At 40.2% G+C, this 11632-nt stretch overlaps 2 protein-coding genes across 5 annotated transcripts in view; one reads left to right on the top strand and one right to left on the bottom strand.

Annotated features, from left to right (window-relative positions):
• Window positions 1-7661, top strand: part of SESN1 (sestrin 1) — a 91427-nt gene extending 83766 nt beyond the window's left edge. Inside the window, exons 1-10 of one of the 2 annotated variants that reach the window (XM_072408741.1) lie at window positions 272-500; window positions 1592-1657; window positions 2611-2811; window positions 3075-3257; window positions 3340-3576; window positions 3743-3890; window positions 4363-4472; window positions 5111-5301; window positions 5690-5834; window positions 6556-7661. In XM_072408741.1, the coding sequence (XP_072264842.1) occupies window positions 423-500; window positions 1592-1657; window positions 2611-2811; window positions 3075-3257; window positions 3340-3576; window positions 3743-3890; window positions 4363-4472; window positions 5111-5301; window positions 5690-5834; window positions 6556-6642 (1446 nt within the window). In that variant the 5' untranslated portion in view covers window positions 272-422 and the 3' untranslated portion in view covers window positions 6643-7661. Of the gene's footprint in view, window positions 1-271; window positions 501-1591; window positions 1658-2610; window positions 2812-3074; window positions 3258-3339; window positions 3577-3742; window positions 3891-4362; window positions 4473-5110; window positions 5302-5689; window positions 5835-6555 lie in introns of those variants that run through there. The other variant, XM_072408740.1, reaches the window with a different exon arrangement.
• A 2403-nt stretch (window positions 7662-10064) lies between these two features.
• Window positions 10065-11632, bottom strand: part of ARMC2 (armadillo repeat containing 2) — a 55649-nt gene continuing 54081 nt past the window's right edge. For 2 of the 3 annotated variants that reach the window (XM_072408738.1, XM_072408737.1), the window contains exons 17-18: window positions 10723-10883; window positions 10065-10525 (exon numbers count right to left, since the gene is read on the bottom strand). In XM_072408738.1, the coding sequence (XP_072264839.1) occupies window positions 10368-10525; window positions 10723-10883 (319 nt within the window). In that variant the 3' untranslated portion in view covers window positions 10065-10367. Of the gene's footprint in view, window positions 10526-10722; window positions 10884-11632 lie in introns of those variants that run through there. The other variant, XM_072408739.1, reaches the window with a different exon arrangement.

The raw sequence follows: 11632 nt of genomic DNA, 5'->3' as shown, positions 1-11632 counted from the left end.
CTGCAGGCAGTGTAAGGAGTTAATAGAAGCAGAGAATTGTTTGCAGAGCCTGGTGTTTTTCATCTTGTTTTTCACAGACTGGAGTTACACCCCCATTACATCAGGCTGACTGCTGGTCACGCCTACCCCGCATCAGGCTTTCTCTCCCCTCCAATTGGCCGCGAGGAACAGCCGAGCTCAGGCCTCATTGGTCAAGCCTCCCATGTGGGCGTGTTTGAAGCGCGTAGCTCGCCTGGCCAGGACTTGTTTATGAAGCTGAGTGCTGGGCAGTATTCGCTGTGTGCGTGCTGGGAGTGCGGGGTGAACAGTGTGCGGCTCCATCACAGCAATAGTCCGGGCTATAATAGCAGAGTCCATACACTGCCCGGAATAAAGACAGAGCACTGATCTATACTCTCTGTGTGTCACTGAATATAGTAACCATGAGGTTGTCACCACGGGCAACAATGCCAGAGATCATCTGCAGGCGATGCAGTGGAGTGTGCAGCAACAAGGCTCAGGTGAGAAGCCGAGCATTGGATCGCTCATGTCAGTCATTGTCAGCGTGTTTCCAGGAAAGTCTTCCTGCCATGGATTGGCATTGCTGTACCAGTCATCCTCCCTGGGGGGCCCTGGCTGGGCTGGATGAGCCTTCCCCTTGTTTTTCTGCTTCCATTCATTCCCCAATACTAACCCCCAGCCCCCTCTTTGTACCCCCAGCTCGGGGGGGGGGGGGGGGGGGGCAGGGTGATCCACCCCCCATGTCAGGACATGTATGGACAAGTCTGCATGTATTGGTGATGATCCTGCCATGTATGTACATATCATACATAATACATGTGCTGTTCTTATTGTATAGAGAGGGGGTCAGGACAATGTAGTGCACATACATGGTACACAGGTTGCAGGTTGTGTGGCTCCTGCAGTAGGTTTGGGAACAAAGAGTTCTGGGTGCCATGGTTATCACTGCGCCATTCATCCCAGACTGTCCGCTGTGTGTATGAAGGCTCCGCTATTACCTGAGCTCCAGTACCTGGGATCCTATCCCCCCTTTATCCAGGGGGAGTCCAGGCTGAGTACTGCCATTAGTGATTAGTATTCTGTGTACCGCTGGTGGGGAAAACATTTGTTCTTTGTAGAAGTTGGCTAATTAGCAGCAGAGAGCCGCCTGATTGTAGCTGCGATCCTCTATTATTGTGCGCTGACATGAACAATGTTACACAGCCGAGCTCCGCTGTGTGCAGAGGACCCCGCAATGTTCTCTGAAGAGATTTGTACAGAATAAGCAGAGGAAGCTCTGTGATATTTTATTAAATCTTCCCAACATCTCATCACTGTGCAGAATGTCATTTCTTAGCAATGAAGAGAATCTTAGAGTCTGAGAATCTTTTATGTTCCTGGATGGAAATTCCCGATGTCATCAGAAGGAAAGTGTAACATGCTAGATAAGTGAAAATTGCTCACACAGCATTTCCCTGGTGTACAGACTGCCCAATACACAGAAACCACAAGTCAAAGGGCCAATACAATTCTTTTTATATTCTCTTCTATTGTGTTATGTGATTTGTGTGTATATTATGTCAATCTGAATGTGGTGACTTTCTCTCTTTAGGAAATGGGAGTCCGAATCCCTCGTCCTTTAGGACAAGGTCCCAGCAGATTCATCCCTGAAGAAGAGGTTGGTGGCACTTTATGTTCATTGACATGACAGGTCCTCTTTGTTAGCTGCCATGCATGCATTTCAGTATTTATTGGGCAATGTGTTCCGTAGATGGATCATTATAGCGGATCACCTAAGCAGGCTGCATTAGTGCTGTGTTTTCCTAGGATGGAGGTTGCAGCTATTCGTGTAGCTTTCCCTTTTTATATAGTTATGATTAGATAATTCTGTATTACTATTTGGAATATACATATCATTTCCATTTTTTTTTAAGATTTGGGAAAACGTGCAAATCAGCTTATAGGTGAAGGAAGCTAAATACATATAAAAAGTCCTTTGAACCAATTTATCAGCCAATGAATGTTGAGATTCATATAACACCAACATAAGCAGTGGCCAGGTCTTGCACTTCCCATATCCATCCTGTAGAGTGTACTGGAATAAAACATCACAGTGTGCGGCAAGACCATCCTCATCCTGTGGTTGGATGGGGAAGTGGCAGAAATATACAGTTATATGGGTGCCAATGTGCTGTGCCAATCTTACCTCCACTGAGTGCTAATGGGCCGATGTAAAGACAGATTCAGAAATGTTTACCTACTGTGTGTAAAATCCATGATGTGAAAAACATTCTCCCATCTCTAGTGCGGTTACATGACCATTCACCCTATACAGAGTTTTCAGTGGTTGATAGATGCTGCAGAGTTAAATTGTAAATTCAGGGGAGATCTCTGCATATGTATACATACCTACCACTGGTCTCCCCTCTCCTGTTACATTTATAGTGAATATAGTGCAGCGTAGTAATGAAGAAAGCCAGGTACTGCACTATCACTTTTGGATGGACTTGTCCTCTAATATAAATAACAAATGGTGTAATGTTGTTGCATATTGTTGCATTTTTTTTTTCATAATATGAATGTCCAAGTTTTAGAGTGAGTAACCCAATGTCATATATTCTATATCCACAGATTCTACAAGTGGGGAATGAAGAGGCAAACATGCATTCAGTGTTTGCAGATGCATTTTCAGACATGGGCCGCTTGGATAACATAACTCTGGTGATGGTGTTCCACCCTCAGTATTTAGGAAGTTTCCTGAAAACACAACATTACTTGCTACAGATGGACGGTCCTTTACCTGCCTGTTATCAGCACTACATAGGCATCATGGTGAGTTCACTTCTGTTTGTATCCCCTTGTCATTGGGTGACTATAGTAAGAAGTGCTATGCCCATTAGACAGGTACTTCTCCCCACCTGGAGTTCCCTGTCCTTCTGTGGTCACACCTATTTACACATATATATCGTATGCAGACTGGATATTTTTATTATATTTAACAATTCATTATAGATGCAGTTTTATAGCATCGTCATTAATCCAACCCATCATCAGGCTTACAGTCTATTTCATATGAGATGTTTTTGTGGTTTCAGGCAGCAGCCAGGCATCAGTGCACCTACCTGGTTAACCTGCACGTCAATGACTTTATCCATAGTGGAGGGGACCAGAAGTGGTTAAATGGCCTCGACAACGCTCCACAGAAGCTCAGAAACTTGGGGGAACTAAACAAGCTACTAGCACACAGGCCTTGGCTGATCACAAAAGAACACATTGAGGTGAGCAGTGGCCAAGTGGTGGTACAACCTTTGTGTATTACAAAACAGTCCGACTGACTTGTTTCTTATTTGTATTTTTTAGCAACTGCTGAAAACAGGAGAGCACAGCTGGTCCCTGGCGGAGCTGATCCATGCCGTAGTCCTTCTTGCACATTACCACTCCTTGGCGTCTTTCACATTTGGCTGTGGAATAAGTCCAGAAATTCACAATGATGGAGGCCACACATTCCGCCCCCCATCTGTCAGTAACTACTGCATCTGTGACATTACAAACGGCAATCACGGAGGGGAAGATGGCCACCACATAACAGGAAGTGTGGTAAGTTAGTGTGTGCGTTTTTGGGGTCTGATGACATTATTGGCATGATTTAGTTGTCAATTCCCAAGAAATAATCCAATAGAAATATGAGATCTGCTGTAGATTCTGCTAGCAGGATCAAATATATCTGGAAATGGAGTCTGATGAGTCTCTCTGACTTTTGCAGGGCTTAGATTCTTCTTGTGAAGTTGAAGTTCTGATGGAGAAAATGAAGCAGCTTCAAGAATGTAGAGATGAAGAAGAAGCGAGCCAGGAAGAGATGGCTACACGCTTTGAGCGAGAGAAGACTGAGAGCATGCTGGCTTTTGCTACAGGTACGTTAATGTGAGCATCTCATGAGATACAACTTCCACTTATCCCCTGATGATTTATGTTCTGTTTTAAATCTGCGACTAATACCACTTTAGGAATTCACCATATTTATTTTGTTAGAGGTTTCAAGGTAATCTTGTGTGACCAAAAGAATGTGTCTTGGAAAATCTTTCATATTCTCTAATAGATCAAATATTAGTAACTCCCAAGACTTAAGCAGTGGTAAAGCAGAGCCCACCGCATTCTCAGAATTGTTGTGATGGGTACAAAGTCCCATGAGTGCATTGTGATGAAGCCTGGGACAATTGCCCCACTTCTTATTCTTCTATTTCCCACAGCATTGTACAAAGTTATCCCTAACACGCATTACTCTACTTTATATCATTTGTTTTTAAATCTTTTTCCTGTTGCAATCTAAGCATATGTACCTAATAATGAATGAATACAATAATAATATTCTGTTTCCATCAGCAGATGAGGACCTTTCACCAGCACGAGAAGTTTCCAAACATTTTGAAGACACAAGTTATGGTTACAAGGACTTCTCCCGCCGCAGAATGCATGTTCCCACCTTCCGAGTGCAGGTAGAGTGCCATCTTTTATTACAATCTTAGAATCTGCCTAAGTCCCTAACAAATAAACTTGAAGTTTACATTAACTCTGCTATAATTACCCCAATATTCCTGCCTGCCAGTCTTGTCACACAGAGGATGGGGCAAATATCATGTATTATGGTACCTGAACACACTGGAAACTCAAAAACACTCTAAAATATTTAAAAAATGTATGGCCTACTTCTAATAAATATGCAAAATGAAAGTTTTCTTGGACACAACATCTAAACTGTCTATGTATTCCCTGTATTGTAAAGGACGATTTACCGGGGGTTTGGTTGCTGTGTGGATTGGGGATATTTCTGTGGCCTGGAAGATATTGTATACCTGTGGAGCAGTGATGGCTCCAGTGGAGTGCTCCATTCAATGACAACTCCTCCTCTGTGCAGTTTAGATGATATTCTTATCAGGTGGTATTACCTGGGGAATTCTTCTGTTGCACTTACATCCAAAACTAATAGACTGGTGTAAAATTGTAAACTAGTTTATTTTTTCAAAGAATGCTCAGGGACTTGCAAATCTCTGTTCACCGTATGTTATAATAGAAGCCATAATAAAACATTTATTTTTACTGTGACTTGTTTTAAACTCTATTTATTATATTGTAGGATTTCAGCTGGGAAGACCATGGCTACTCCTTAGTGAATCGTCTTTATCCAGATGTTGGGCAGCTACTTGATGAGAAATTTCACATTGCATATAATCTGACATATAATACCATGGCCATGCACAATGATGTAGATACCTCAACGCTAAGACGCGCCATATGGAATTATGTACATTGTATGTTTGGAATAAGGTGAGGCCCTGACTTGTGCTTGGTAGTATTTAGGTGATAGTTGCATACAACCTCAAGGAAGGATTGTTCTGTCCTGTTTTGGAAAGGGAAAGGTTTTTTTTTTTATGGTGGTGCGCATAGTATAAAGGGACCTGTGGTGTAAATCCGGTACATGTATATAGAAGGGTTAATGAAGTAAAGGAGTTGAGATCTTTTCCTCAATAAGACATTGGGCAATGATGGGCAGATAAAAGAAAATAGGGCTGTGCTTCTCACAGGACTGGTAATTAAAGTGAATTCGCACAATTTATTTACTCAGGATTCTCAGCTTGTCAGTCACATTGTAAACGTTTATCTTATGTTAAGCAGTAGAGGGTTTCTTTTACTGACATCTTTGTTTTTGCTGTAGATATGATGATTATGACTATGGAGAAATAAACCAGTTATTGGACCGAAGCTTTAAAGTTTACATTAAAAATGTGGTGTGTAGTCCAGAGAAAACTACAAAACGAATGTATGACAGCTTCTGGAGGCAGTTCAAGCATTCTGAGAAGGTGAGTGCAATTTAATTAAACATAATAATTAATAATAATAAACAGGATTTAGATAGCATCAACATATTATGCAACCCTGTATTTTAAAGGGGGTTGCAAATGACCGAGAAATACAGCTCCACTGCAAATGCCCAGTTACTAGAGCTCCCAAATATTTCTATCATGAATGTAAAGTAACAAAATCCAGCATGTTCCCTACAATACATAATGCCAGTCTGCACCCACTGAATTGCAGCTTAAGGAAAGCGGTGGGTGGTGGTAGGATACAAAAGTGGTTCTGGAGCAACAAAAGAATATATGTATTAAAGGAAATCTGTCAATGAGGGAAATATGGAGGCTGCAATTTCTAGGATATGTTACCTATACTAGTTCCTTGGCTACTGTGCTTCCTGAATGCTTTCATACAAATATGGCAAAGCAGTTGTTCCTAAAAACAGGCTGTATGTTTGTTGTAGGCTGGTGAGCATGAAAGCCAGAGCAAGCAGAATTCGCAGCCTGTCAGCAGTGGTAGCATTTTCACTATTTGGTGTTTACTGTATAAGTTGTTAGTCAGGAAATAACTTCATGATGACATCTGCACTTTGTTTTTCTCATATGCTTTGTTCATTTTTGCACTGCTTTCAACTTCTGCACAGCATGTGTATGTTGTGGCTGGCAGAACGCTGCATCAGTTAATAAAATGAATTTTATTTAAAGATACTTGTTCTTATCTTTATTGCAGGTCCATGTTAATTTGCTTCTTATGGAAGCGAGGATGCAAGCTGAACTACTGTATGCTCTACGAGCAATCACCTGGTATATGACCTGACTGCTTTACCCAAAGCAATCGCCTAAAACGAATGTTCAACAGGGAAATCTGCTTTCTGCACTGCCGACTTCCCATGCCTTTCTGGTAGCTACCTTTTCTCAGAAGTCCATTGTGCCATAATTGCCATCATATCAGCTGTTTGGTTTGTGCTGCTGATTTCTCACATTGAACTGACATTGGAATGTCCTGAAAGAGACGGTCTTGCTTTAAACAACTGCAAGTCTGGTCTTTGCCATCCAGTGATGTGCATGTCTTTGCAGTGATGGACACTTACAAGTATTGAAGATGAGGAACGGGGAAAACATGTGCTATGATTTCCCAATGGGTGGTGCTGCTGATGTGTTGGTGACAAGCAGGCCCCCCTAATTAAGCTAAATAAATAAAAAACACTGCTACAACCTGAGCCTTGTTGTATAACTACACACAGGAAGTGTGCATTCCCATACATTTGTGCATGTTTTCTGGTTGGCCATTTACAGCAATTAACTGATTTCCTAATGTATGTTGCTGATTTCAGTTACTGGCTTATTATAGTGCTGAAAAACAAAAAAAAAAACTGTGATTGAGTGTATATTACATATATATATCATTATGATATAGGTTAACAAACATTGTCTTCCTGAAAACTTGTGTATAGATATTTTTTTTTCTTTTTAATGTTTAGAAGGTATGTTACTATTCTCTGACCACAGGGAAAGTAAAATACCTCTGGTTGTGGGGTGCACATTTGTTGTATCACACTGTTACATGCCTAGCAGTGGTCCGGGTGGAGGGATTGTAGGTAGCCAGTGTGACTCGGTCATTTAGAAAGTCATTTGCAGCTGCTGAAATCACCAGTGGTTTACAGCGTTTCAAACTTGATCAAGATGTGAATGTTCAGTAAAATATAAAAAGTTGGTTATTGGAAAACTAACATATGAAAGGGTTTGTATTATAAACATATAAACCGATAAATATCTTTTTGATGCTTTTTCAGTATTAATGACTTTTTTTTTTTAAATAAAGACCATAAATGTTGATTGTGTGTTTTATTTTTTGATAGCTATTGTTTATTTTATTGGGTAGATTCACACAAGTTTCATGGAGTTACAGCTGTGGTTTATAACTGGAACATATCCACTTATTTTTATTGCTCCTTAAAGGTGGACCTATCATAGATGTAAAGCAACAGGTTCACTTGCCCCTGTTTTGTGTTAGCCTTCCAATCAATTTGAACACTGGAAGCAATAAAAATAATAGTAAGGAACATTTAATTGAAGCACTTCTGGAGCCATTCGCCAAGAACCAATAGGATGACAAAGCCTGGTGACGAAACATGAAGTGTAACTATAGACAAAAATAAAAAAGTAATGCAAATGCAGTCTGTAACTTGCATTTACACAGCAGTGTCCCTGCGTAACAATTTTATTACCTTTCTGATTCTGCCAGTAGACCTGGTACATTTCCACTTACTGTAACAGGCCAAGCTCTCCAACAAAAGACGCAATGATATTTACAAGAAATCCCTGCAGCAGCTGCTAAATGTACAAGGCTGCTGAACTAGAAAAGGTGGTACAAAGAATCCTCAGCCCTTTTCAGATTTAAATATTTTTTCAGTCCTAAATTTTTTAAAAACTTTTTCAGTCCTGGTGTATTGGAACTTTTTTTAGCCTCCAAAAAATGTTTATAAAATATATTTACTCATTCCAACCATATTATAACAAAGCAAACAGGACACTATAATTACACAGTTTTACTATTTAGAATTACAATAAATGATCTAGGTTACACAGGAAGTTTTTTTTTTTTTTTCTGCTCTCAAAAGAAAAAAAATGGGGCAGCAAGTGTACAGCGGGGTAGGAAACTTAAGTGAAGCTGGTGCTTTGTGCTGTATGGACAGAACACAGGTTCCTTTCTAAATAAAATCTGTAGTGATAGACAAGGAAGGTTGTCTATGCCCTCTTCCTGCCTGTCTGTCTGTCTGCCAGAGAAAGGTATTGGCTCCTATTGTGCACCTTTGTGTTAGGCCAGTGGCTTACCTATACTGAAGCTAATTAATTGGTATTGCCAGGAAATATAATTGTTTCTCTATTTGATAGCTGATGGTTACTGCTTTATGTCTTCACAACTAGGTTATACTGCCACCTGCAGGAGTGGGCCATTAGCCATCATACACAAGCAATTCCCTTCTACCAATGGAATTGGCTGCAAAGGCCCTCACAAGGGCAGACTGTGGATACTCATGATTATTTACCATCAGGCTTTCCTATCACTCTGTCTTCCTCAATGGAACAGCACAGCTGAATCTCCTCTTTTATTATTATTAAACAATATTTATATAGCGCCAACAAATTACGCAGCGCTGTACATTAAATAGGGATTGGCTGTGTAGGGACAATGCTGTTATATCCTCCAGGCAACTCCCTTTCACTTCTACCCTTTTGTGGCACTAGGGTGGAATTCATAACCAGCTGACACTAGGTTTTGGAAGCTCACTTTTTTTGGGCCACGTGACCCTTTCTGAAGGTCTCTGAACTGTCAATTTTTTTTTTCCTTTGTCATGGGGGAAGGGTTCTGTGTTGAATTTGTATGCAAGATTTTACACCCAGTAAGAATCAAGAAAGCTTTTAACAAAAAAATTAGATTTAAAACCTTTCCATAGATTTCGATGATGGACCTGGCACTTTCTGTTTTTGTTGGCTATTGCCCTAATCCTGCAAATGGCAGTTTTTAAAAAGAGATTGGCAGTGGCAGTGGTTTTCCTTCTCAGTACTTTAAAGGAACCTTCCCATAAAAACTTTCACCTACCACTGCAGATTTGCTCTGCAGCTGCCATCCTGTCCACTGGTCACCTTGGCAGGATTGCAGTTTTTGGAAGTCATTGGCTGCATTCTTATTTGGTCAGTAATATTAGACAGTAAATAAGGGCCAACCAGGATGGCAGGAAAGTCAGCAATGGCAACTCCCATGTTTCTTGCCTTAGAGAACTCCTTGAATTCTGTTGCCTGGGAAGTTACAGTGTAGTCATATTTTGCCCTATTATTATTATTATTATTACACAGTATTTATCTAGCGCCATCATATTACACAGCGCTGTACAAAGTCCATAGTAATGTCACTAGCTGTCCCTCAAGGGAGCTCACAATCTAATGTCCCAAACATAGTCGTATGTCATTATTACAGTCCAAGGTCAATTTAGGGGGAAGCGAATTAACCTAACTGCATGTTTTTGGGATGTAGGAAGAAACCAGAGTACCCGGAGGAAACCCACGCAAACACAGGGAGAACCTGCAAACTCCATGCAGATAGTGTCCTGGCTGGGATACGAACCTGGGACCCAGTACTGCAAAGCCCGGAGTGCTAACCCCTGAGCCACCGTGCTGCCATATCCATGCGTTTCAATACAATGCATACCATACAAAAGATGTAACCCTGCGGCATCAACCAATTTAAAAATAAAGTTTTATTTTTACCACCAGATAAAAACACATTTAAATAAGTTATTGAACAGTAGTTCCTCAATTTAGATTATTTAAAAAAAAGTGCAAAGACATCCAGAAAAGTAATTTTAACAGCAGCTAAACTGATTTTTTTTTCATGTTGTGTCCACATGACTAAATGGCTGTCAGTTTACTGCAAAGTCACTTTATTGTATGCAGGCAATTCTTTCTTGGGCCATTTGTCTACCTCGGTTATTGAGAAATCTCCATTAATGTTCCTGTACATATGTGCAATCAGCAAAAAGTCTAATAAGGCTCTGGCAGAGGTTCCAGATAGGAATGATGACTTTTGTGAATTTTGTCCAGGAGTTTTGAAGCCACAGGTTTAAATTCTACTTCCCAGCATGTTCTCTGATATTCCAGTAAATCTAAATCCCAGCAGCAATCCTGAGTTATGTGTTCATCTTAAAAAAATAAAATACACAATTCTACTTAAAACATTCTAAGCAAAAACAAAAATATATAAAAGAACCTTTTTTACAATTCAAAAAAGTATTTAAAATGCTTCCTATATAAATATATTCCTGTGTGTATGGATATGTGCATGTGACTGTTAGATTGGAGATTAAATAATTGACAAGTATTGTCCTGCTTTACTCACCGAGAAAAAAAGCCAAGAGATCTAAAATTTTATTTGTTTCTTCAATGCCAATAAAAATTTCTGTCTCATTCAGGTCTTCAGTGAAGTTCCATAAAGCTTGGCATACTACGGTCGCCAGCTGCCAGTCGAAGGGCCCAAAATCTCGTAAACATTCTATCAACCTTCAAGGATATTATTTGGAGTTAGTTTCAAAATGAACACTTAAAATTATCAGGCCTACAGTTGTATTAACAAATCACAATATTCTAAGGGTGTATTTTTACAGCAGTGTGTGTTGAATCTTCAATGGCCATGTTTTTTAATAAATGACAGTGGTTGATTCTCCACCAGAGAATGCTGCTAAATATCATATACCAAGCCTATTATACGGACAGTTTGCAAAACAAAGTTGGTTCTTCAAGTTTTACTCCTTTGCAATAGAAGACAGCAAATATTCAACTTCCTGGAGTTCCATTTCTCCCACCTCTAGCTCATTCCAGTAGCAGCCCTGGAAAGCCTGTTTGACATTCCATATTTGCTGCTGCTTTGTGTTCCACACTGCTTCTTTTCTTCAACTCCCAGGTCTCTGTAGGACATAGGACCCTTATGAAAAGAGGAACACACTGTATTTGGTATAGTGGCCCATACCAAAGAAACTTTTTATGGCTGCAGAGAAGGGACAAAGGAGCGATAGGGGAAATGAGCCACCAGAAAAGTGAGGAAATGCGGTCTTCTGTTATAAGGAACTATTTTTTGTCAGCTGGTTAATGTGATGACAGTATTTGATGCATGCTATTAACGTATAAAAAGCCTCCCTTGTATAGACATCCAAAAAAAACAAAAAACAAATGTGCTTGGTCTTTCTGTGCTTTTACCTGTAAGTTTTTTAGGATCTCTTTAAGCTAGCAGTTGTTTATGTGGATTTTGGCAT

This window comes from Pyxicephalus adspersus, chromosome 4, assembly GCF_032062135.1.
Source record: "Pyxicephalus adspersus chromosome 4, UCB_Pads_2.0, whole genome shotgun sequence".
NCBI lineage: Eukaryota > Metazoa > Chordata > Amphibia > Anura > Pyxicephalidae > Pyxicephalus > Pyxicephalus adspersus.
The sequence above is the reverse complement of the archived record's forward strand: the minus strand, read 5'-3'. Positions and strand labels throughout refer to the sequence as shown.